At 31.9% G+C, this 27,233-nt stretch overlaps 3 protein-coding genes across 3 annotated transcripts; 1 reads left to right on the forward strand and 2 right to left on the reverse strand.

Annotated features, from left to right (window-relative positions):
- Positions 1-1,079: 1,079 nt before the first annotated feature.
- Positions 1,080-3,909, forward strand: LOC126555176 (zinc finger MYM-type protein 1-like). Its single transcript, XM_050210134.1, has 6 exons — positions 1,080-1,196; positions 1,628-1,735; positions 2,456-2,745; positions 2,793-2,983; positions 3,143-3,418; positions 3,470-3,909. The coding sequence occupies exons 1-6, from the start codon at positions 1,080-1,082 to the stop codon at positions 3,907-3,909; spliced, it is 1,422 nt and encodes a 473-aa protein (XP_050066091.1).
- A 425-nt stretch (positions 3,910-4,334) lies between these two features.
- On the reverse strand, positions 4,335-5,391 carry LOC126555177 (uncharacterized). The gene is made up of 4 exons (XM_050210135.1): positions 5,023-5,391; positions 4,911-4,961; positions 4,620-4,853; positions 4,335-4,355 (listed from the first exon to the last, which is right to left on the reverse strand). The coding sequence occupies exons 1-4, from the start codon at positions 5,389-5,391 to the stop codon at positions 4,335-4,337; spliced, it is 675 nt and encodes a 224-aa protein (XP_050066092.1).
- Positions 5,392-9,215: 3,824 nt separating this feature from the next.
- Positions 9,216-11,189, reverse strand: LOC126555178 (uncharacterized). The gene is made up of 3 exons (XM_050210136.1): positions 11,109-11,189; positions 9,625-11,001; positions 9,216-9,422 (listed from the first exon to the last, which is right to left on the reverse strand). Exons 1-3 carry the CDS (start codon positions 11,187-11,189, stop codon positions 9,216-9,218), a joined length of 1,665 nt encoding a protein of 554 aa, XP_050066093.1.
- Positions 11,190-27,233: the final 16,044 nt, after the last annotated feature.

Here is a 27,233-nt window from a genome sequence, read left to right on the forward strand (position 1 = left end):
CCCGTATCTACAGCGACCAATGAAAGAGTATTCAGTATTCTTAAGTTTGTAAAAAATCATTTGCGAACAACAATGACTGATGAACGATTAGACAATCTTATGGTGCTGAACTCATCCAAGGATATTCTGGATGAGATTGACATGTCAACAATGATAGAGAGTTGGGCAACCCTTAAAGCACGGCGTATTAATGTATAGTAATTATTGTAAAAACATGGTTATTATTTTTATAATGTATAAACTTAATAAATGGTTGAATTATTAGTTTTTTTTTTTTTTACTTTTTACTTTTTACCTTAACTAACATTTTAACAAAAATCAGATTCCTATAAGTACCTAATTGATAAATATAATAATCAATAATAATATACATATTATATCTAAGTATACGTATATTGCATTGTTTTTAGACTAAACATGCATAATATGTAATTGATTTACAGGAAAAAATTATTTTAGAATTGCATTCGTTGTTATTGCTCCAGTTTAAAATTTTTTTTCTAGTCGGCAATTTTGATACGACACCCCCCCATCAGATTTTGCTTGTGCCGGCCCTGCCATCAGCTCAGTGGCGTAACTGAGGGCCCGCAGACCCCGCGTTGCGGGGGGGGCATGGTAATTTGGGGCCCTTCGGTTTAAGTAACTTAAATAATAATAATAATAATAATAATAAATTAAAAAAAAAAAATAAATTGAATAATTGCTTTTTTTCAAATTAATTAGAGTTAATCTATGTTTATAATACTATATTAAACGAAATCTGTTCATAATCTTATAATAAATGTTTAGTAATAATATCTTATCGTGTGGAAATACCTACATTAAGTAATAACAATATTAACGATAAGAGTTTTATTTTATGTTTCCAGTCTACAAAGTTATATTGTAATGTGACTTATGTGAGTATGTGACAGTTACGCGACGTGTATTGTGAATAGATTGTTTTTCATATATTTTTACCATTGATTATACATTTTGTGTATTATATATTTAAATACCTATTTTACAAATTACTCAATTCGAAAAATATATACTTTAAATTGTTTTTATACATTATATTTTACGAGTATATTAACAATATGAATAGAAATAAAGTTTTTTCTAGTTCTCAAAAAAGGAAATTAAAAGAAGAAAAAAATAAAAAAATTTCAAAACTTCCAAAAATTACATCTATGTTTCAAAAACAGGAAGAACAGGTAAACAAGAATAATTAAAATGTTTTTTATCCCATAATTGTTATTAAACAAATACAATGTTTATAATAGGTATATAATAAATAGTAAAAACTAAAAACTAAAAACTATGTATTGTTATATTACTTATAAAATATAACATAATAATAAAACAGTATGTTTATGTTTGTAACACTAAAACCTAAAATATTTTAAATTAATTTTTTTTTCTTGACCTTGTAATACTAGGATCCGTTATTAATAGATATTCCCGAATCTACGATTAGTAATATTCAAACAGTTACTGTTGAGCAAATTGAAAATAATACACCTAATTCAATATCTTCAACTATTATTGATGTACAAAATCAAAAAAAACCTGTACGTAAATTATTAAAAAATATAAAACAATTTTTAAAATTAAGTATACATAATCATATATTTTTAATTTAAAGGTTCAAAATGATGAAATGAATAGTATGAATGTTGATCAAGCACAAAACGCAATTAACAGTGATGAATTAAATTTGAGTCACCCTTATCCCACGGATCGTGGACATTTTGTAAATAATATTTCTAATGAATTAAAAATAAATATTTTAAAATTTGGTTCTTGTAAGCCCAAAGGCCCATTTTCTCGTGATATTAAAGGGCGCTGCTTTTCTACTTCTTATTATTTTATTGATAATAATTATAAAAACCTCCCAAGAACTTGGTTATGCTACTCCATGAAATTAAATAGGGCATATTGTGAACCATGTTGGCTTTTTTCAGACCAAAATATTAATAATAATTGGAAAGATGGAATTTGTGATTGGCAGGGACTTTCAAAAAAAATTAAAGATCATGAAATATCGTACAATCATATGCATGCGTGTGCTATATATAGTCAATGGAAGCAAAATAAAAAAATAAACTTGTTGTTGAATAATGATTTTAAAGAAAGTGTTAATTTTTGGAAACAAGTACTTAAAAGACTTATTGATATAATATTTACATTATCATCGTCTAATATTTCTTTTCGAGGTCATCGGGAAGTTATTGGAGAAACTAATAACGGTAATTATTTATCAATTGTGGAACTTTTAAGTAGATATGATCCAATTTTATCAAAACTAGTTGATAAAAATAACGGTTTAAAAATCAAATATTTAAGTACCAAAATCCAAAACGAACTTATAGGGTTATTGTCATCTTCAGTAAAAAATCATATAATTTTGGAAATATTTAAATGTCCTTTCTTTTCGATGATTTGCGATACCACACAAGATATTACTAAGCAGGATCAACTAAGCATAGTTATTCGTTATGTGACAGAGGAATTGGATTCAAATGGTATTCCTTGTAGTTTGAACATAAACGAGAGTTTTATGGGATTCACTAACATAACAGACCAGAGTGCTAAAGGAATAGAAAATGCAATAATGAAGTCTTTTGAAGTAAACAACATACAAATTAATAAATGTAGAGGTCAAGGATATGACGGAGCAAGCGTAATGAGTGGCTTATACAATGGCTTGCAAAAACGAATTTGTAAAAGAGAACCGAATGCTGTTTATGTTCATTGCAACCGGTTCAGATATTTTTTGATAATATACAACAACTTTATACATTTTTTAGTTCAAGTATAAAAAGGTGGGATCTTCTTTTAAATGTAAATTCATTATCGAGTCATAATAATAGAAGTAATAGTAGCAAACTAGAAAAAATTCCTACATTAAAACGGCTTTGTCCAACTAGATGGTCTTCTCGTCATGACGCATTATTTGCTGTTTATTTTCAATATACAGATATCATGAAAGCGTTAAGCCGTATAATACTTACGAGCAAATCAAAAGATGAACGTAATGAAGCAAATGTATTGAAAAAGTACATGGAAACTTTCGAATTTATTCTAAACGTTATATTACAGAATAAAATATTAAACATAATTGATATTGTTTCAAAATGTTTACAAAACATAAATATAGATATCGAAAAAGCGAGTGAACTACTTAGTAATTCATTATCTAACTTAGAAAATTTGAGAAATCAGTTTGATGAAATAAAATCTGAAGCAATCACGATTGCAGAAAAATGGGGCATAAATACATCGTTTTCAAAAAAAAGGAATAGACAAACAAAAAAATTTTTTGACGAACTTTGTGCTGACCAACGATTAACTGATCCCGAAAAAAATTTCAAAATCAATGTATTTTACACAAATATAGACATTATAATTTCACAACTCCGTAGACGTTTTATGGGTATGAATAATATTGTGAATAAGTTTAAATTTATTTTTCCCAAAAATTTAGTATTATATTCAGATACAGAACTGACCCATTTTGCTAAAATTTTAGTAGAACAGTATTCAAATGATTTGTCTTTATCATTTATACACCAAATACTTTCATTCAGAAGGGTGCTATTAAAAAATATAAAAGAAGTTTCTAGCGTCAAAGAATTAGCTGAATTATTGATTGTTCAAAATATTTGCATATTATCAAGTGTTCCGGAAGTAGCCATCGTTTTAAAATTATTTCTTACTATACCAGTAACATCAGCTACAGCAGAACGTTCGTTCTCTAAATTAAAACTAATTAAGAGTTATTTAAGAAGTACTATGGCACAACAACGTTTATCAGATTTAAGTGTATTGCGTATTGAAAACGAGAAAATTCGCAGTTTAGATATAAACATGTTAGTTGACAAATTTGCTGAAAAAAATGCTAGAAGATCACAGAAATTTAAATAAAATAATTTTGTAATTAGACATTAAGTAATAATTGTGTAATAATGTAATATTAAATAAATATTTTTATTTTTTATCAAATCATAACAAAATTGTAATCAAAATAAGTGATTTACCTGTATCAGATTAATATTTTTAAACTAATATACCTTATATTATAACCTACCTATGAAACAATATTTTAGAGGCCCATTTTCATTTTTGCGGGGGGGCCCAAATTTTATTGTTACGCCACTGCATCAGCTTACTGTATAAAGCCTATACAGACTTTCAAAAATCGTATTACGAGAGAGATTATTCTGAATCATTGTTATCAAAAAATGTTTTTCAAACATATGTTCCAATCGTCGTTGTCGATTTATCGCATCAGAATGATAACGTAAAAGCATCGACCATAGACCTACGAGTAGAATTTGAAACGGATACGGTTATTCCTGAGAAAACTGCAGCTTATTGTTTAATTTTACATGATCAGATTATAACTTATAACCCGTTTAGCGGTGATGTTAGAAAACTGTAATTTTTATACATAAATATGTATATTATTTCTACTTGTAATTACTATTTTTTTTTATACCTTGTAAATATATTATTTTTACTTTGTAAATATTTTTATTACCTTATTATTAATAAATAAAAAGAAAAACTTTTTTTTTTTTTTTTAAATAACTGAGTTGTTTTTATTTTACACAAATACTATACAAATTTTATACAAAAATATTTTTACACAAAAGTACATTAAACAGTGTGTCGTCTTTTGGGTAGTGAGTTGGTAGTATTGTATTGCGGACCGTATGGTCCATCGTTTTCGTCTGTATAAGTATTGTATTGCGGTCCGTATGGTCCATCGTTTTCGTCTGTATAAGTATTGTATTGCGGGCCGTATGGTCCATCGTTTCATCTGTACAGCTTGTCTGTGATGGAGGGGAGATATCAGAAAGAATTTCCTAAAACATGAAATATTAAAATATTTGTTTTTTATAAAGTAGGTTTTGTTATATTACCTCATTAAATATAGTGTAAAATGATGGCGGTGAAAAAGGTTTCTCGTATCCCTATAAAATATAATATATTAATATTGGTATGAGAAAAATAAAAAAATATTTTTTTTCTTACCTCATCTTTTTCTAATTCGTCCAACCATCTTTGTGCGATATGTTCAGCTGCATGTAATTGAAGCTGACTTGTGAAATTGTAGTCATTTACATGTGTTGCAATGCAAATGTTGTTAATGCTTTTCACGCGAATTGTCATATCTTCAAGCGTTCTAGTTTCAACTTTGGTATTTGTTTTTAAGTATGATGCGATTTGATTAATTTGCTGTATTACGAGCGGTTTAACGATTTTGGTTTTTCTCTCGATGATCTCGAAAATTGACCACTCTAAATCTTGTAACTTTAATAAGTCGTTACGATTTAACAGTATGCGACATCCGTCTTGAATTTTAGACTCTATAATGAGCATATTCTCTCCTTGGTACACCATACTAGATATTGTAATTGAATCGGAATCCAAAAATAAATTACGCTTATACTTTTGTGGTTGTTCAAGTATTAATGATAAAATGTTTCCCATAAGTCAGAAAATACGTTTGAGAAAATCGCCACAACCGCTCCTGCTACGAGGTTGGCGTCTGCGACTCGCACCTAAATTGGAAGGCTAGCTAACGGATAGTGAACAAATAGAAATATATACATATATTATAACTTTATTTTGTATATAACCGGTAAGGTAAATACCACATTAATGAAATTATAAAATAAAATAACAATATTAATATTAATGATCTATAGGAGCGACAAAACGCTCTTACATAAAATAATAACAATATAATAATAGGGAAATCGATAACCTCCCGTGCCGAACTGGACAAATGACGAGCTGTCTGGTGGAAAATCGTTCCTGTGCGAACTGCAACTGGCGTGAGACGAAAATCACGAGGTTCGAGCTGAAGAAGGTAGTGACGAGCTGTCTGATGGAAAATCGTTCCTGTGCGAACTGCAACTGCCGTGAGACGAAGATCACAATATTCGAGCTGATTATAAAGCGTTATAATATAAAATATTATATATATTATAACTTCACGTGGTGAAAAGAACTGCAAGAGCATATAAAAAGGAACAAAACAAAACACGTCCTTTTTTTAACGACCAAAGCCATACACACGGAACCACGCCAAACTGGCGGAAGCCGGCCGCCGTCCGAGCTGGATCGGGGGCGAGTGGAGGTAGCGTCCTCACTCAGTGTGACCAACCTCACATATGCTAGACTAGGCTAGCAGGCTGGTTTTTAATTCGTGCACAAACAGTGTTATAATGTGAATCACGGTGTTGAATTCATCTGTCGGATCGAGTCCGATGTTTAAAAACTTGCGAGATGAAAAATCAAGGAAAAAATTACTGCAATCGATTAGGTTAGCCGGTGGTGACGGAGGCACATATGTAAAAACATTCTTCTTGTAAACAGCATGCATGTTTTCAATCGAACCAGCCATATTCAAAAATTTTATCACAAAACAACGCGCTTAATCGAACGAAGAGTGGAGATAGACTGATTTCATTTCAGATTTAGAAACCCTCACATGTATATTTTATGGTAGGGATTTCTTCTACAGGTTTAAAGTATGCATGTCAGAACATGTTAGATTATTGAATAATACTATTGTTTGTAATGCAGACAAGACTCTACATGCTTGTTATACTATAATTTTTCAAATGGTAATATGCCGGTAATATGTGATAACAACAGGGATAGATAGCGTATGATAATTCGTCTGACTATTGTTAAGAGAATTTATATTTATTTTGGAATTTATACTTTTTATTTTCACTTACAAATATTTTGCTTACACAGGGTGCTTTGCATAAAAAATATATATTCTGGGATAGAATCGAACCGGGATATGTACAAACGTAACCAAAACTATATTCCCCCGCTACTATTCTACCCCATTGACATGTATCATCAAAACTGATACATTTAAAGAAAAATTACACGGCCATATGAAAAACTTACTAGCCAAGCATTTACATGATGTGAGTACAATAATATGATAAAATAGTTCTGCGCATGATAACTGTTGAATATACATTAATATGTGTACGGTAATATAGTACGGTAATATGTGTACGGTAATATAGTACGTGTACAATAATATGATAACCATGGCGATGGATGTGGGGACGGCGGCGGCGGCGGGGGTGGGGGCGGCGGCTCAGCTACGGCGACGGGTCAGATGGTCAGACGGGGACGGCGGCGGCGGCGGGTCAGATGGTCAGACGGGTCAGCGGGTCAGCGGGATAGGTTCCAGAAGCCCCATTTTACACCTACTCAAGTATGCAGTGAAATATCACAAAAATTAAAAATGCTCATATCCCGCTTGAAAATTAAACTATAGAATAGAAGCCAACGCTTAAACACAGATAATGTTATTATATAAAAATTGTATAATTGGTCAATTTAATCTAATATAAAAACTAACAGCCCACTATTGAAACTTGTAACGAGACAGAATTGAATATGTTATATTTCTCCAAATAACGTATAAATACGCTAGCGACGCGCCACCTGCAGACCGTTCTGGAACTATCACGTGTAGTTTTCTGTATACTGAGTGCAAATAAAACCGCACTAGATGTCGCGGTACTCGCCTGCCTTTTGGAACGATGTGTACCAGCGACATTTAAAGATAAAAAAAAACACAACTTACAGGCAAACTTAATCACGCCACGAGTTAAAGGGTATCTCAGGACGCACTCCACTGTCTCACGAGACTATCCGCATAAGAGGGATCACCAAATACCAACAAAATGCCACACACCGAAGTCGATGCTCTCAAAACCCGCCGTAGTCGTAACAGGTAGTAAATAGACCCCGGTGAGCCGGCCAAAATCATCTTTCCCCGTCAGCAGTCGTGTCTGGTGTTTACCGTCGTAATGGAAGCACAAACAGCGCGACTTGCCTAGTGTTATCCCGCCGCTACCTACTTGCCGTATCTGGTATTTGCCGTCTTAATGGAAATACAGACAGTACGAGCAAGTATCGCCGCCGCCGCCCTCACTTACCGTATCTGGTATTTGCCGTCTTAACGGAAGTACATACAGTACGAACAAGTATCGCCGTTTCATTCGCCGCCGCCACTTTTCACTTGCTGTATCTGGTGTTTACCGCCGTCACGGAAGCACATACAGTACGAACAAGTATCGCCGTTTCATTTGCCGCCGCCGAACGTAATATTCCGCCGTTGCTTTTACGTGCCGTATCTGGTGTTTACCGTCGTCACGGAAGCACAGACAGTACGAGCGACTATCGTTTCATCATAATTATACTTGTTACCGCCGATCGAGACACCGCGTTACAGTGCAGATTAATCGTACCTAACCGCTGATCACGAGCCAACTAATGCCTCAATTTCGGCGGCGAGTATTAGTGTTGCGGAGCCACTGTTTTGATATTATCATACGCACTGATAGCATTCAAATTACCGCGTGAATTTAAATATTATAATTAATATAATAAAATTGAATATTGAATTCTATACATATTATTCTTAATTTTTTGACATATGCAAATAATCCAAGGATGATAACAATAATAATAATATTTATTAATAATAATTATTATTAATCGTAACATTTTTACAAACAATTTTCTTTTATATCAATGATAATAATCCTATATAGGTTCTTATTAAATATATGAAATTAAAAATAAGTAGGTAAATTAATTCACCATTGTTAATTAAATAATTAAACAATTAAATAATCATCCCAAATTAAAAATGAATATAAAAAATGTAAAAAATATTCTTATTAAATATATGAAAATAAAAATATGTAGGTAAATTAATTCACCATAGTGAGTCATATTAAATTAAAAAATATAAATGTCAAAGTTAATCAAAAATTGTTTTTATCAAAAATTCTTTTTTGAAGTGCCATTTTTCCTCTTTCCAATTTTTTGTTTTTTGTAAGAGCCACAGTTTCAACATTGGAAGCAGAAATGAATGCATGTATTGGTGCAATTAATTGTCTATTAATTTGTAGTAGTTGATTTTTTGTTTTGACATTTTGCAAGGATAGTTCAATCTCCTTTAATATCTTGTTCCTCAAATTGTCCAATAAAATATCTGCAAGTTAAAATATTAAATAGATAAATGTTTATGAATATTTTTTATAAGGAAGTTTATATTATGTTTTTACTATTATTTTTTACAAATTTACTCTTACTATCATCCTGATGTGTTTGAAGAGCATCCTCTAAATGTTGAACTTGCTGTTGGTCTTGTGCCATCTCAATATTATTTTTACTTATATCCTTATCCAAATTGAGATTGTACATACAGACCGCATGAATGTGTTTACACATGTTATTTCTAATACTGTGATCAGGGCAGCTACAAATGAAATCATGGAAACATGTTTTACATATTGTACAAGGAAGTGAGCAAGTAAACTCATTTGCATACATGGAACACTCTTTAAGCTCAGTTTTAAGCACAATGTATATTTTTTCATCTGTAAATGATTTTATATGCCAGGAATTAAAGCTGAGAGGTTTAATGTCACATTTTGGTTCAGTTTCGAATTTTTTATGATTTATTCTAAGTATTTTTAATTTATTTGTACGTTTAGTACGTAGTTGTTTTTTTTGTACGTCATTTTCCTTCATGATTAAATATTTTTTCAAATAACACAAACAGTTGTAGACACTTTTTACTTTTAATCTGCAAATAATTTTTTCTTTCAATACTCTATGAAAACTTTCTAAATTCATGTTAGTATTACAACCAGCATATTGCCCGTAACAGTAAGCCCAATATTGAGGATTTTGGCCATAATATTGAAAAAAATAGTTTAAAAACTTTTGTAAGTCTTCATCAATATTCGAAAGGAATGTGTATAATTTGTTTTTAAATGCCTCTTCATCCAACTCTGTTGATAAATCATAAAGTATTTTACGAACAGTAATTCGTTTTTCTTTATTATTTATTTTTGATAAATTTTTTCGCCATGCTTCATGTACGTGCCATATACAAAAGAGTTTTTGTTTCACAGGGCCCATAATTTTTACCCAACTATTAAAATAAGACATCTGCATATCCGACATTATGGTTTTAGGTGACACATTACCAATTCGGACTTTTATTTTTTCAAGTAGAACACTAAAAACTACTTCATCATTTCTATTAGATAATAAGAATGCAACTGGATAGCCTTCACAGTCAACATCTGTTACTAGCATTGTATGTAAAATGAAGTCATTGGGATTTGTGCCATGTGTACCATCAAAACAGATGGTTTTGTATCCATAACGCTTCAAAGTTTGCTCTTGATTATGGTCCATGTACCCTAATGCAAAATCATTTTTTTTTAATGTGGGAAACTCTTCATCTAAAACTCCTTCAGCTTTGTAAAAAAGAATCGAATTTTTATTTTTTATTGTAAAACTGGCTATATTTTTAGAATCATCTTTGTACAGTGCTGGAAAAGGTTCATTCAGATTATACTGTTTGGCAATATTTGCTACATCATGGTAATTCAATAAATCAATACGACTGCACATATCTTCACCGTTTCGCTGGGTTGATTCATATTGTCCTAACAAAACTTTAAGTGGTACACCTAGGGACAACTTATTGGCTATGGCTAATTTCTCGTTGGGATTTAAACTTTTATGTGGTAGCTCTCTTTTATCACACTCATGTCCCAGGTGTGTTTTTTGGTACATTACTGAACATAAACCGCCAGAATTGAATTTCCTCAATGTAAGAAGTGTGGGACAAATACCATTCAATTTTTTTGAACCTATTAATTTTGGAATTATTTTTGGCGCGCTTTTTAAACGTTTTTCACCTGAACGATGACATACATATTTTGTGACAGTACATTTTTTGGTTTTCCACCACACAGCCATAGAAAATTGAAAGTATGATTTTTGTTCTACATCAATTTTCCATCTTTCAAATTCTTTTATATTTTGGAACTGTAAATGTTCATATTGGAACACAATTCTGTGGTCGTTATGGTAATGTTCGTTAATAAGTTTTCTATTGTCAAAATCTTGTTCACACAAGAGGCATTTAAAATGTTTAACCTACAAAAAGGTTATGTAAAACAAACGCGAATTATAATAATAACTATATGTTGTATAAAATATTACCTTAGGACAATCAGTAGTCGTGTAATTAAAGCAACTTTTACTGAGATGCTTTGATAAATCATTCTTTCGGGTATATTTCCTTGAACAATGAGCACATTCCTATAGAATTCAAAAAACACCATAATGATATGATGTTTTTCAATGTTGAATAGATTATAAATATTTAATAAGTGTTTTTAAATATAAGTAAATGTGACATATTATGACCACTAAATACTATACACTATAACAGCGGTTCTCAAACTGTGCTTCGCAGAGCCCTAGGACTCCGCGGGCACATTGGTATTTCAAATTTTTGGGGCTCCGTGAATTTTTTTTAGCATCTCAAAGCTCCGCGAAAAAAAAAGTTTTAAAACCGCTGCGCACTATAATATTATTCTATGTCCACTTACAAAATAATCTCGGTCCAATAAGTGTTTAATTTTTATGTGACGTCTTAAAGTGTCTTTCCGCAAAAACTTTTTGTTACAATCATGACACTCCTATAAAGATTATATTAGGTATATTAATATTAATTTATATTAAATTAAATTACTTACGAAAAAATCGTGGACACGGAAGTAATTTGTCCCTTCTAGAGTCCGTTTTGGATGAACACTTTTTTTATGAAATTTCAAGCCTTCAAAACTGGCAAACTGTTTTCGACAAAGATTGCACACCTATTCAATAAAATAATGAAAATGTATTATATATTTTTATTTTATAATAGTAAATAAAAGTACCTAAGGTTCCTAAAAAATTTTATTAATTTTATATTTTACCTTATAATCTCTATTAGATTTTTTCTTCTCAAGTCGTGAGTTGTTTTTAATAATATGTGCAATTCGAGCATGCTGTGCTTGACTATATTTGTTTGAAAATATCTTTGAACACTGAGAACATTTCTAAAATATTCAACATATAAAACATAAAATAAGTTAAATACCGATACCTATCAAAAAATATATGGGCATAAATGCAGTTGAGTGCCTGATTTTTTGTAACTCTACGAGTTAAAAACGTTGGTGCAATCAGAATTTGTCACTCCGACTTACTTTTGAAGTTAAAGCTTTTCAAAGTTTCAAATTTTACCTTAATTCAAATGCGTGGAATATTGTTTGTACATACTGCTGTAGACTTCACATTATTTCACCTCGAAGTAGTGTTTTATACAATGATTTTATAGCATTAAAAAATCAGTAATAATCGTTCTTAACTCTTGGAGTTATAAATATTTCGATAAAAAAAATCAAATTGACGAGGGGGCACTAAACTGCATTTGTTCCAATATATTATGTAACAAATAAATAGATAGGTATTGCATTATAAATTTTGTATACAATGTATACGTACAAAATAATCTCGTTCACACTTATGCAGAATTTCTATATGTCGTATTAAGATATCTTTCGATTACATTCATTGCATTCCTACAAATTTAAAACGAATAAAGTTATATGAGAGTTATATGAGTTATATATACAAGAAGTTATAACTTTAAAATGCTTACGAATTTATTGTCAACATTATTTTGTTGATGCTGTGTCAATTGATGCCGGCTTAAATTATATTTTTTGTTAAAATTTGCATTACAATGTTCGCAAATAAAAGTCATATTTAAAAATTCAAAATAAAAAATTAGTATTATAGATATAGGTAGGTATACTTATAATTTTAAAAATTGTATGATATTATGGACGATTATACACTAGCAACAAAATAAATATCTGTACACATTTTCAAATACTACAATAATATAAAAATGAATAGGTTGATCGTGTATACAATACAAGGTGGTAATAAAGATAATTGATATTATAGATACGATTCTACAACACGGAAATTCCTATCCATGTACATAATTAAAGTTCAATATATATAAATATATATTATATTATATCAGGGGTGGCCAGCGAGAAGAGACTAGCGAGCCAAGGTATTAATAAATATGGAAGAGCCAAAATGTAAAAAAAAAAAAGTCATATTATTATATAATACATAAATTCATTTCTGCTTCCAATGTTGAAACTGTGGCTCTTACAAAAAACAAAAAATTGGAAAGAGGAAAAATGGCACTTCAAAAAAGAATGTTTGATAAAAACAATTTTTGATTAACTTTTACATTTACAATGTTTTATTTAATATGACTCACTATGGTGAATTAATTTACCTATATATTTTTATTTTCATATATTTAATAAGAATAATTTTTACATTTTTTATATTCATTTTAAATTTGGGATGATAATTTAATATTATTATTAACTTTTACATTTATATTTTTAATTAATATGACTCACTATGGTGGATTAATTTACCTACATATTTTTATTTTCATATATTTAATAAGAATATTTTTTACATTTTTTATATTCATTTTTAATTTGGGATGATTATTTAATTGTTTAATTATTTAATTAACAATGGTGAATTAATTTACCTACTTATTTTTAATTTCATATATTTAATAAGAACCTATATAGGATTATTATCATTGATATAAAAGAAAATTGTTTGTAAAAATGTTACGATTAATAATAATTATTATTAATAAATATTATTATTATTGTTATCATCCTTGGATTATTTGCATATGTCAAAAAATTAAGAATAATATGTATAGAATTTAATATTCAATTTTATTATATTAATTATAATATTTAAATTCACGCGGTAATTTGAATGCTATCAGTGCGTATGATAATATCAAAACAGTGGCTCCGCAACACTAATACTCGCCGCCGGAATTGAGGCATTAGTTGGCTCGTCCGCTGATCGAGGCACAGCGTTACACTATCAAATCGTGATAAGTGATACCGCCGATCGATTCACTGCGTTACTACGCTGATTAGCGTCTTTCGTTTCCATAAACACATGACAAACGAACAAACCGTTAAACTACCGTCCGCTTAAAATTAACAACATCGTTAAAAAATTACTATAGCCGTCATCACCCGAGACATTGACTATCCGCAACAGACCACCAAGGCACAATTGGACAGCATCTAAATACTTGACAGACAGCATCAGTGAGTCCATTCCAATTATATGTTATATTGTAAAATGTTTTCCTTGTTATACGTATTTTGAAATGTAAATTGCTTTATGCAATTAGAAATATTATAAAAGAAAATATTGTGAAAATAACTACTACAGTACAAACAATAAAATAAAAAAGGTAGTATAATATTTGAAGCAAACATTCGTCTCCGCATTCATTTATTTTATTACAAACTAGTGAACGAAATTTTGGTATGTCGGGCGTGTGTATGACGGAGACAACAAATGCAAGGGTAGCATCCTCTTAAAAAAATAACTACTTTATTTAATAAAGGAAAATGAATAAATTAGGAATTTAGTATGTATTTGTATATTAATTGTAAATGTCAAATATGTTAAGGTTGTGTCCTTACACTCTATCATATTATAATAGCGGTGCTACTAAAATTCAGGTGTTTTTATTATATATTTCTTTTTGGTAACATTCATAATTTTGTTTTAGATCATTTTCGTTTTTCTTGATTCATTTATTGGATTTCTGTGATTGTGACTTGTGTTAAGGTAATTTTCAAGTTAATTATTTTATAATATTATATACTCTAATTATCAGCTAATTTTGTATTTTTTTTTTTTTTTTTTGGTTGACAGAGGTAGCAGTTGTTGTTGTTGTTGTTTTTTTTTTTTTAAAAAAAACTTTTAGTATTAAGGTTTTTTTTTTTGCTGTAAGTTTATTTTTATTTTTATTTTTGTCTTATATATATATATTTTTTTTTTTTTTTCATAAAATGGGACGACTGAGTAAACGTACACAAAATAAAAAAAAAGCAATAAAAATATCACGCGAAAACATTGTTCTTCATTTGCAAGAACTTGAAAAGGATAAATTGAGAAAATAATTAAGCCGTGCGTCTGATGATATTGTTGCTACAAATCAAAGAAAATTGTTAAATTTAAAAAGTACAATAAAACGATTGAAAGACCCAGTTTTAAAGAAAGCTAATCAGATCGCCAGCCTTAAGAGCATGTTGAAACGACTGCAAGATCCGAATGTTAAAAAAGCCAACCAGATCGCCAGTCGTAAGAGCATGTTGAAACGACTGCAAGATCCGGATGTTAAAAAAGCCAACCAGATGTTGAAACCAATGGCAGTTAGAGGAGAAATGGATCCAAAATCTGACGACATTTTTTTTGACGGTCTCAATGAATATTATTCATGTAGACCACACAGTCTTGAAGATGTAACTTTAGCAGAATTTGGCTCCAATTATGAAGTTCGCGGTAAAATAAAAACCGGCTAACAACAGTTCTGATTCTGACACTGATAATGAACCTGATACCACTTATCCGATTGACTCCACTCTAATCGGAAACCAAACAAGTATATAATAAACGTAAAATCAGAAAAATCATACGGTATGTTAGGTTTAATGTGGATAAAAATGAACAAGACTTTTACAGAGAAAATATTATGTTATTTTTACCATGGCGCGATGAAAAAACTGATTTGTTAGATATTAACTGTAAACAAGTATATGACACAAACATTGATCAAATAAAAAAGTTGTACCAACAGTTTAATAAAGTAGAAGGAACCCAATTAGACGATAATGAAATCCAAATAGAAGGAGAACAAGGCCGTAACAACAAACAGCTTGTAGACGATGAAGATTGGGTACCAGACGATGTACTAATAAACGATGTTGAAGATTATGTTGAAAATACCAATACATCAGATGTAGATTCACCTAAAGATGGTGGTAAGATAATAGTGCACCTGATAGACAATGAACAGTTTAAAGACTTAATCGGATGTCTACCTAACGCCAACTCTTATATCATACAACTAATGTCATAAGAAGTCAATTGTAGGGAAAAGGTCATCCTGCGATGAAGGTATTTGTCACTGGACCAGCGGGAGCTGGAAAGTCAATGCTTATACGTGCATTAGCACAATCTGTAATTCGGATAGAAAATCTTAGACCAGATATAGATGATCTGTCACTTCCTCCCGTATTGTGACAGCACCAACAGGTAAAGCTGCATATGGAATAAAAGGATTAACACTTCATTCCGCATTAAATTTACCATTGAATCATTTGCCGGATTGTTACCAAAGTTAAGTTCAGATATTTCAAGTACACTACGTTGTCAGTTTACCAATGTAAAACTTTTGATAATTGATGAAATTTCCATGGTCCTAACCATAGTTGGCATAAAAACACTGGGATACATTGATCAACGATTGAGGTCTATATTAAGAATAAATAAACCATTTGGGGACATAATGTAATAGTGTTTGGCGATTTCTTTCAATTAGCACCGGTATAAGCAACACCATTGTACGATAGTTTTGAAGAAATATTGTCTAAATCTCCAAGTGCTGTAGAAATGTTATCGATTAAATCTATTTGGGAAACATTCAAGTTTTATGAGTTGACTGAAATAATGCGCCAAAAAGATGACAAACAATTTGCAATGATGTTAACAAAGTTGGCCAGAGGACAGTTGGAGGAAGCTGATGTAAAATATTTTCAAAATCTTATAACCCACCTAGACATTACTTTTCAACCACAAGTAATGCATCTTTGGGCTACTAATAACGAAGTCGACGAAATGAACAGGAGAGTGCTTAACTCTATGAATCAAGTTAGTTTCATATCCGAAGCCATTGATACGTCTGCAAAACGATCGGATATTGAACCTGCCAAGAAACTGCCACGACAAAAGACTATGGGTTTAGCTTTAAGGTTAGTTTTAAAAGAAACAGCTAAATACATGGTGATAGCAAACATTTCAACCGAAGACGGCATAGTGAACGGTGCAATCGGAGAACTCATGCAAATAAACAAAGGACAGACTGCAGGAGGTAAAGAAGTTGCAAAAAGGGATTGGATCAAGTTTGATGAGCCAGAGGTGGGGTCACTAACCAGACAAAAGATAAGAGACAAACTTAAACCCGAAGGCGAACACACAGATGATATGTGCAAGTGGACACCAATTGAAATCATAAAATTAGAATTTCAACTCGGTAATGCAGAGCACCATAAAGTAACTAGAATGCAATTGCCCTTAATGGAAGCTTTGGCATTGACGGTACACAAAAGTCAAGGTGCCACATATCAATCTGTAGCATTTCATATACCCCAAAAATTCTTGAAGTGCAATATGTTATATGTAGGATGTAGTCGAGCAACTTCTGCTCAAGGTTTGCGTATAGATTACTTTCCTGCAAAGCCACCAAAACCTTCGGCAAAAGTTGAACATGAGATGTGCAGACTCAGGACACCAAGTTGTGCTCTTTTTCTGCGTTTTTCTAGAATTATGACACACAACATGCCACTCTCCTGCATGTCATACAATATAAGGTCTTTAAAAAAATATGAAGCTCACATTAATGCGGATATCGTCCTTTTACAATCTAAAATAATGTTCTTCCAAGAAACTGGTTCAAAATCATCTGACACATATACCATTATGAACCATACTGAATGCTCTAGAATAGACAGTATACATGCAAATGGTAAAAGTGGTTCAATTTGTTTTGTTGGAGAATCCATTAATCATAAAGAAATAACCTGCAGCACAACATTGCTTCAAGATCAAAAGAAAAACACACACTTAGAAGCCATTGAAGTTATCATTGAAAATATTACCTATATTGGGATATATTCATCGCCAAATTTTCCTGTACAGAAGCTTTGTGATTTCATTGAAACGGTAGCTTCCGCCAAAAACAATGTTATCTTTATTGGTGATTTCAATATAAACTTCAACAAACCGCCAAAACAACTAGTTCAAATATTAAAACATTTCAATTACAAAATATTGGTTGACGGTATTACTACAGATCACGGAACAACCATTGACAATGTCATTACAAATGTTGACATTGCGGCTTTGGTGTATGAGTCCCTCATAAGTGATCACAGACCTATTTTGGTTATGGACATAGATACTTTCAAGAAAATAGAAAAATATTCTGAGACTGTTGATGACCAAATTGTACAAGAAGAAGTCAAAAACAATTTTATTAAACCAAACGTTCCTGCAATCGATGGATTTCCTGTGGAAAAATCTAAAAAATCGATTAACTTAACTAAGGTCCTGAATAATAATAACTTGGACGATATTGAGTTCATACAGGTTGATAGTGACACTATTTTAGTTCCAGAAACTAAAACTAAATCAACCAAAATAGTTGATTATAATATCATAAATAATGATATTCAATTTATTCAGGTCAATAGTAATACTCTCAAAGTTCCAGAAAATTGCAACATAAGGTCAGATTCATTATTAGAAACAATAAATGATAATGCAACTTTGTCAAAAAATCCAAAAACAATAAAAATATCAAGTATTAAGAATAAAGTTGACATAACATCAAGTAGTACATTTTGTGGCTTTATTAACACTGATGGTGTATCATGTTATGCTAATTCTGTCATACAGGTTCTTTTTATTTGTCAATCTCTTGTAAATGAAATTCGCAATAATCAACTCGGACCAACACTTCAACATAGCCTACATGAATATACAAGTAACAGTGGATCATTTGATACTCGAACAATCAGAAAATATTTGGACAACGAGACAATATTATATACTCTGCAACAGCAACAAAATTGTATAGAATTTTTAGAAGCACTTATGGACCGTTGTAGACCTACATTTGAATTTTTTAGTTGGATTTCAAGAATTGTATACCATTCGTTGCAATACTTGTAAACATACATTGCCAACAATGCACCTACAAGTTTGATTCTACATTTTGAGATTTCACAGCACAGATCACAAACTTTGCAAACATTATTTTCAACAAATCAAAATGTTTGGAATACATTAGATGACTACAAATGCAATAATTGTAATAACATCGGAAGTTCTGAAGATAAACATCAGATAATAGTGGCAAATGAGTATATAGTAATTCAACTAAAACTATTTATTCCAACATTTGTAAATGTGGTCAATTTGTTCCCAACAAGATAACAGATCTAAAACTTAGTGGCGTACCCACCTCTATTTTATAAATTGCTGGAGCACAATACAAAACTCAAGCTGCAATATTACATATGGGAGAAAACACGATTTCTGGCCATTACATTGCATACCTGAGACAAGGAACTTCCAATTGGGTTTGCGCCAATTACACAATAGTTGCAGAAAGAAGATGGCCAAACAACAGCAAAGATGTATATGTTATCATTCTAAAAAGAATGTAAAAATATTTTCCAATTGGAAAAAAACAAAACATAACACAGCTAAAAATAAATTGTAAACTTAACCTGTAAGTATACAATCTGACTGTTATTGGATTCAAAAAGGAACGTATAAACCGCCAACTATTCACTTACATAATATTATGTATAAGTTGCCAGTCCCTAGCCTGGATAAAAAGTGTGAGGGCACTAACCTTATAATAATTGTTATTTTTTAACAAAAGCAGAAACCTAGATTTTATTTTTATTAAAATAATATCGAACTATATATTATTATTCTCACTTCTGACCTAATACCTTATAATATGTATGTTTGTATTCAATCCTCCAAAAACAAACTACAATCTTAATTGTGCGGTCTTAAGATTATCAACATTTATTATGTATTCGCCTAGGATCATAACACATTTTAATAACTTATATAATATCAGTTCTACAGCAAATCCTATCTTCCAGTGTTAAGTATTTAGATGACTTAAGCCTGTATAATAAGATGTTATTTTCCATACATAATTTAAATTGTTTAGGACATGATATTTTGTAATTTTGTGCCAAGTAAATAATTATAATATACAGTGACTAAAAATAAATAATCAGATTTTATTTAAATTTATTTATTCATAATACTTCATATTATTTTACATTGTACATTTAAACTATGATACAACTTACAACTAACAATTTATTGAATATATTATAATACATATAATACATTAAAGGTAAAAAGTAAATATTTAAAAAGCCACTTAGTATATATGTTTATACTAATTTATTACATTAATTTGTTATTTTTTACAGATTCAAAATATTTAATCAATTTAACGGTTGAAAGTACATGAATCTTTCATTTCAATGGCCTTCATTCGGTTTAACAGTGCAAACATTTTTATTAGTTGATATTGTTGATGTACTAAGAACTATGAATCTTATAAAGAATTTGTCATTACACAATGTGCTGTGTGATACAAAACTCTTACACAATTCTGTATCTATTGAACTTAAAATTAAATAAATGTATTAATCCACTGTTAATTTTATGAAATATAATAAAATATAAAAAAAAAAAATTCTTTATTTAATGATTTAATTTGAATTATTAATATTGTTAATAGTCCATAGTAATCTGGTCAAATTTATTTGCAATACCTCTATACTAAAGTCTACCAGTTGAGAGGCAAATAACAATTTGTACTACAATTCACTGAGTATAACATCAGCTGAGCTTGGTTACACTATAATAATATGCACATTTGATGATACAATTCAGCCATTAGTAATATCTAAACAATAAACAAAATACATAATTATAAGTAAATATTATGTAATTTAATGTGATAGGTACTTATTAAACTTACATTAATGAAATCTTTAGGAAATGGCTCGTCTTGATGTTAATATGTAATTGTTACACAAGGAATCAACACGACGTAGAATTATATTAATTTAAAACGATTACAATTATTAATACATGGTTAATTCATAATAGAAATAAAATTTTAAAAACCGTAATCAACCAACAACGTCAACATACGGAATGTAAACAAAACATAAAATATCACAGATATAGATAAAGTTTATTATCTATATCGGCAGCTGTGTACAATATTCATAGATAATAAAGATTTTTATTAAAATAAAGATCTTTATTATCTATGACAATATTATAATAATATGTGATTATATCTAATTCCGTGTACTATACAAACTACATAATATTAGGGTATTCCTTTTTGTGTAAACCACGATTGTAGATAATAATATATAATATAATATAATATGAGATAACTACAATCCTAGCTACAATCATACTTGTATACCAGGACGTTTATGTGAATTATATGATAACTACATGCAATGTATTGGAAAAATTGATTAACAATGCCCACGGACTTATCTTATTCCGTGACCATGCCTTATGCAAATGTGTCCTATCTAGTGGCGGACGCGGAGGGGGGGGGGGGTTCAAACCCCTCCGAAATGAATGGATGATTAATTTCAAACGTAGTTATTCTCACTAATGAATCTTCAAAAAATTCTAATTTGTTCAAACCCCCCACCCCCCCCCCCAAAAATTGAAAAATAAAATATTTGTTTCAAAATAGAATATATGACAATTTTTAAATATAATATATCCTAGACTGACAAATCATCTCCGTTCAGAATCGTTTTTCGTATACAATGATACCTATCATTGCATTCAAATTTAACCTACCCTAGTCCGAGGTCCACCCAACCCCCTAATGTACAGCAGAGCGGTACCCACTTGCCTTGAACGGAGTGAAGAATGTATTGATTTTACAATGATGTGTGTTTTTTTTTTTTTTTATGTAATTGAGTACTACTATTTGATGTACTTTAAAAACATTTAATTTTTATAAACCAGTGCAACCATAATAGTAATTTTTCTTAGAACTGATAATTTATATACACTATTCCTACATTACAAAATAATAAGCTAATGGCCAATATTCATAGAAGAATCCCAAATTTTGGGGTAAATGTATATTATACATTTCAATTAATTGATATACTATAAAAATAAAAGTTAAAAGGATTCAATAAATAATTATATAATACTATTTTTTTTTATTATTAAACATTGTAACAAGATTTGTTACTTATTATTTCAGCTTTTAAAAAATTCATAAAAAGATCACTGACAACTCTGAAGTATGATGTTGAAAACATACACAGGCGTATGGATACTCTTGAATCTTTGACGGAAAAAATTGATGATAAACTTTCGGGAAAATCAAACATTTTTTCTGGAACTTATGCCACTTATTATGAAGACGATATTACAATAATCGAAAATGACTCAGACCTTAATCAAATGGAAGACAGATTAGTAAAGGATTCAATGTACAGATCTGCTGTGGTATGTACCTAGTTTATAATGTTTATAAATAAAAATATCATTCTTAGATAGGTATATTAAAAATAATACTTATATATCACATAATATACTAATGCATAACACAATTCTATAAAATAAATGATGTTTTATAGGTTAAAACTTTATCTCGATTTTTGAGCAACTCTTTGCCTGAAACCATCCGTAAAATGATGTAAAAGATGTTTAGTGACACATTTCTCATGAAATACTCGTATATTGGTTTTAAGGGAAAAAATCAATTTTCAACTCTACAAAGTTGCAGTATTATATTTGGTAAGTAAAAAAAAATACTATACATTATCTACATTTTACTAGAAGCTATTAAAAGAAATATGTATGAAAATAGGAAAATATATCTAGAAATTATGAAGGTTAACCAAATAGTGACACAACAATAATATTATCTTTTTAATTAATACTATTTAGTGAACTTTTGATTGTTTTTTATCTTTAAATGGTGTTTGCATACAGATATTGGATACTAATTTGTAGAGTTTAATAAATAAAATATTATAATTCATTGTAAACTTAATGTTTTTTTTTTTATTTTAGAATCAGTCCGTTCAATAAAAAAGTTTGCACATATTCCAAATATAGAAGTAGAAAAACCGTTAAAAAATTGGATGGCTCAAGCTGCACAAAGAGAAATATTTAAAAAACAAAAAAATGATAAAAATTAAAGTGCTATTAATTAAAAAATAATAATAAAATTGATTAATTATAATTGAATGATTTATTATATTTTTTTTGAACATAATAATTAAATCTCCTACTCATTTCTTCTTCCTTATCATATTCTATTCATTAAAATTAAACATAGGTAGTATAATGTTTATGTTATACATAACTAATATTGGAATATTGCCAATATTGGTTAATTATTATTGATAAGTATATAATATTTTGTCTACAAACAGTTTAAAAATATTGTGGATGAATTATGTAAACATTTGATCCTAAACATTTTAAAAATATATCTAATTAAGTATATTAAGAGTATATATTATGAGTATATATATATTAAGTATAAGAAATATTTGATTATAAATATTTTTAAAAATATTTTTATAAGAATTTTTAGAAACATTTAATGGCAATTATTTTGAAAATGTGTGAATTTGAATACTTTAGAAATATTATGTAGTATATATTTTGAAAATGTAAAAACCAAACAATGTAAAAATATTTTACTACAATATTGTGAAAACGTTTTTTCTCCTGCCAAAAAATGTTTTCTATATGTTATATAATAACATATATATATATGATATATAAGGGGGCCCAGATTAGGCACATTTCAGACGTGATTCACCAGAGTTAGAGCGAGTACCTTCACGTCACCCAGATCAATAGTTTTGTCATTTGGACTTAGAAAATTTTTCACAAGTTTAATTAAATAATTAATTGGACTTAGAATAATTTTTAATAAAAAACACTTAGAATAATTTCAAGAGTCTTCATTTATTTTACAACAACCTATAATACGTAAAATTATTTTTACATGGGTTTTTCACGGATATTATTTCAAACGTTTGTTCCTATCTTTGACGTACAGTTGTGTAGTTAATGGTCCTTTTACATTATAACGAAAACACATTAGTTGCGTGTGTGGTCTCATTATTTCAACACTATGTCGTCGAAATCATATAATAATTTAAGGGTTGACCAAATTGAACGTGAACTGGAACATTTTTTTGCAACAATTGTGACATAGAATTCGAAAATTATGACAGTGATGACGATTCTGAGTATTTCGCATCTGATGGAGAATCTGATTCAAATGACGATAACGTTATGGTTATAGATTCTGATGAGCCGGCTATGCAATTTTTAGAAGAAGACTGGTCAAACATTATTTTGAATTTGGACAGAGTTGATTTTACTGGTAAGTCTGTTGGTTTATTAAAAGAAATAATAATTGAAGATTCTACAAATATTTTGAAACCGATAGACGAATTTTTTAGTATTATTGATTATGCCATTTTACATTTAATGTGTAATGAAACAAATCGGTACGCACATCAGAAGTTAAATAGTGGACCAGTTAGAAGAAATAGTAGAATGTCTAGAAGGAAAGATATAGATATAGATGAAATGAAAAAGTTTTTGGGTATTTTGATGTTTTCTGGTGTTGTTGTATTTTCTACTTACGAGTCATATTGGAAAAAAGAAAGTTTATAATATTATGAATTATTTCACACAATTGGCATGAGCTATAATAGATTTATTATTATTTTAAGATGTTGGCACTTTGTAGACAATAATATTGCTAGAGAAAATACAGATCGGTTATATAAAATTAAACCATTAATGGATATGATTTTTCAAAAAACAAAAAATTTGGACACTCCAGGAGATACATTAGTTGTTGACGAATCTATGATAGCTTTTAGAGGTAGATTTTTATTTCGTCAATACAACCCGTCAAAATCTCATAAATATGGCATCAAAATGTACAAGTTGTGTACACCTGATGGTTTTACATGGGCTTCTAGTATTTACTGTTGTACGGGAGCTACTTTAGGAACTTTGGACAAACCAGGAACAGTTGTGGTAAATTTAGCTGAAAGTTTACTTGATGAAGGCCGTTTGATAATAACAGACAATTTTTATACGAGTGTTTCGCTTGCCGAATATCTTTATGGCCGAAAACTGATTTATGTGGTACTTTAAGAAGAAATCGAAAATGGCTTCCAATAGATGTAAACGAAAAAAAATTGAAAAAAGGACAGTTTATAGCAAGACAAAAAGAGTTTATAACAATTTTAAAATGGCATGATAAAAAAGATGTTTTGATGTTTAGATAGTCTACTTGTCATGGAGATCATAGGTGGAACTACGGCCTGGGGCAACTGGGCCATGGCCCAGGCTAATTGATTCCGTATTAATGTATACATTTGCTAAAAATATATTACTTTAAATGTAGTAAAAAAAAAATTAGGTATAAATGCGAAAAAAATGTTGAGAAATTAACTGTACGTAATAAATTTCTAGCAAAATCACAGGCACCCGTCTGTGGTTCTCGTTGACCGTCGGCGGACAGCATAGAACGCGCCCATGGGTTGTGGATAATGGAATACCCGGTTCCCCCCCACTTCGGTGGGTTGGGTAGGATGGAATAACTAATAACACCCCGCGAACAGCTACGTCAAAATTCCTTGCTATGGACAAGATACCCTTCTGGCCATGGTAAGGTCACTTTATGGGACCACCGAACCCATGAGTGATGACCAGCGCCAGAACCTAGTAGGCCAGAAGCCGGCGGTTCGGTCGCTAGGTCGCGGGCATGGCGGTCGCGAGTCTCATTATAAGTCAGAGTTGACCTAACCGTTAGCATATTGTTCGGAGACATAACCTAACCGAACGCCTTTAGGTTATACTAGTATGTGTATCTTCTAAGGGGAAAAACCAGCGAACGGCGGTGCGGGCGTACTTACTGTGGCTTGAACGCATATGGCCGAGAGGCCCGCTCGTCTGGTGAAAGCGTCACTTTCACAACTCGCCTTCCGATAAGACCCGTGAAAGACTTGTGATTGCCGATTACTCCTCATGTAATTCGGGCGGGCTGGAAAGGCGTTTTAACGTAAGAAAAGAAGTTCGCTCCCTCTGAGGCCTGGGTTGGCGTCTTCGCCTCTTGTCTGCTAAAGCACCTGTGGACATGACGGCGGGGCCGCCGGAAATGGTCGGGGAAGGACCGGGCGGACAATCGATGCGTATATATCTTGTCCATCGACTAAACCATGGGTAGGCCGTCCGGCTGCCCGGAGAAAACCGTGTGGAATTAAGGGAGGAGTCTGTAGTAGGTACCTTTACCTATCAGAAGCTGGTGCAATTACGTCGAAAGACTTGCTGATTGTCCCAGTGGATGCAGGGGCGCGGTTACCATGAAATACTATAACGGGGTATAGCTCATGTCCCGGGTCTTGGCACTCGAACGTCCGACCAGCCCGTGTTATAGTCGAAGAGGGCTTCACGACGCCGAAGGTCTTTAAGCGGGGCACACCATTCCCTGAAATAATGCCTTGCGGGGTAAATGCTACATGATACACGGCTGGTACGGTACCAGGCGCTCCCTCTACGAACTTAATGGGAATTGAGTCCGCGGGGCGCGAGCAATGGAGGACCAAGGGCGGTCGAACGTGGGCCGTGCACCCGGCCGCCCTCTCCAAGCCACACGTACCGGCACGGAGGTGTTTGTGGCGTTAATGCCAGTGCCGATCACCGGCGGGTGGGCTTGTCTTGAACGAGAAGCCAGGTCGGAAGCATACATTTTATGTTGCTCGCGGCTAACCCTGGACATGCGGCACAGCGCGGTCCCGCCTCTAGCGGGCGTGACCTATTGGCCAGAGACCGGGGAGTCTCTCCAACCTGTGCGGGTACTTGGCTCGAGTAATGAGCCTCCGACACACTCACGCGTGAGACCGGAGGGGATTCGCTCACATCGGATGGGGCCCGGACAGAAATGAACGGAACGTAAACCAGTCCGAGAGTCGTAGACTTATTGGAGGCCAGTCTCCTTCTTATGGCGAAACACGTGCGCGCCCCCGGCTGGCTCGGTGCCGAGGGCGCTATGAATGCACAAAAACTCCTAACACAGTGTAAGAACGGAAACCTACCATGAAAACCGTACCAGGCAAAAAAGGAAATCCCGCGGTCAGGCTGAGCCCGGATCTCGGAAGGACGCTTGCGGGATAGGTTGTTGCGAGTTCCTGGATTGGTCCGAAACTTGTACCACGGGTGCCGGAGTAAGCTCCCTTGTTCGAAGGTCGCGGCAAAAGCTGCCAACCTGTCGAACGAGGCTCCGACGTTGTATATTGCGGCCACACGGTTTAGCTCTGCGTCAGGCGTCGCGCGTCCGAGGTGTATGAGGATGGACTCGTGGTGGCGCCGGTAGTATGCTAGGTAGGAGAAAAGGTTGAATCGGGGTCATCCCGCACCTCTGGCCACACGCGTCGCTCACGACTGCCCACACGTGGGTACCGCCGCGGGGAAGCTGACGCCTGGCTCTCGGGGGCCCGTTATGCGCTCATGGCGGAAGAGGTAACGCGCCCGGCAACACATAGGAGGTG

The sequence above is a fragment of the Aphis gossypii genome, unplaced genomic scaffold (assembly GCF_020184175.1).
Source record: "Aphis gossypii isolate Hap1 unplaced genomic scaffold, ASM2018417v2 Contig00735, whole genome shotgun sequence".
In the NCBI taxonomy this organism is placed as follows: domain Eukaryota; kingdom Metazoa; phylum Arthropoda; class Insecta; order Hemiptera; family Aphididae; genus Aphis; species Aphis gossypii.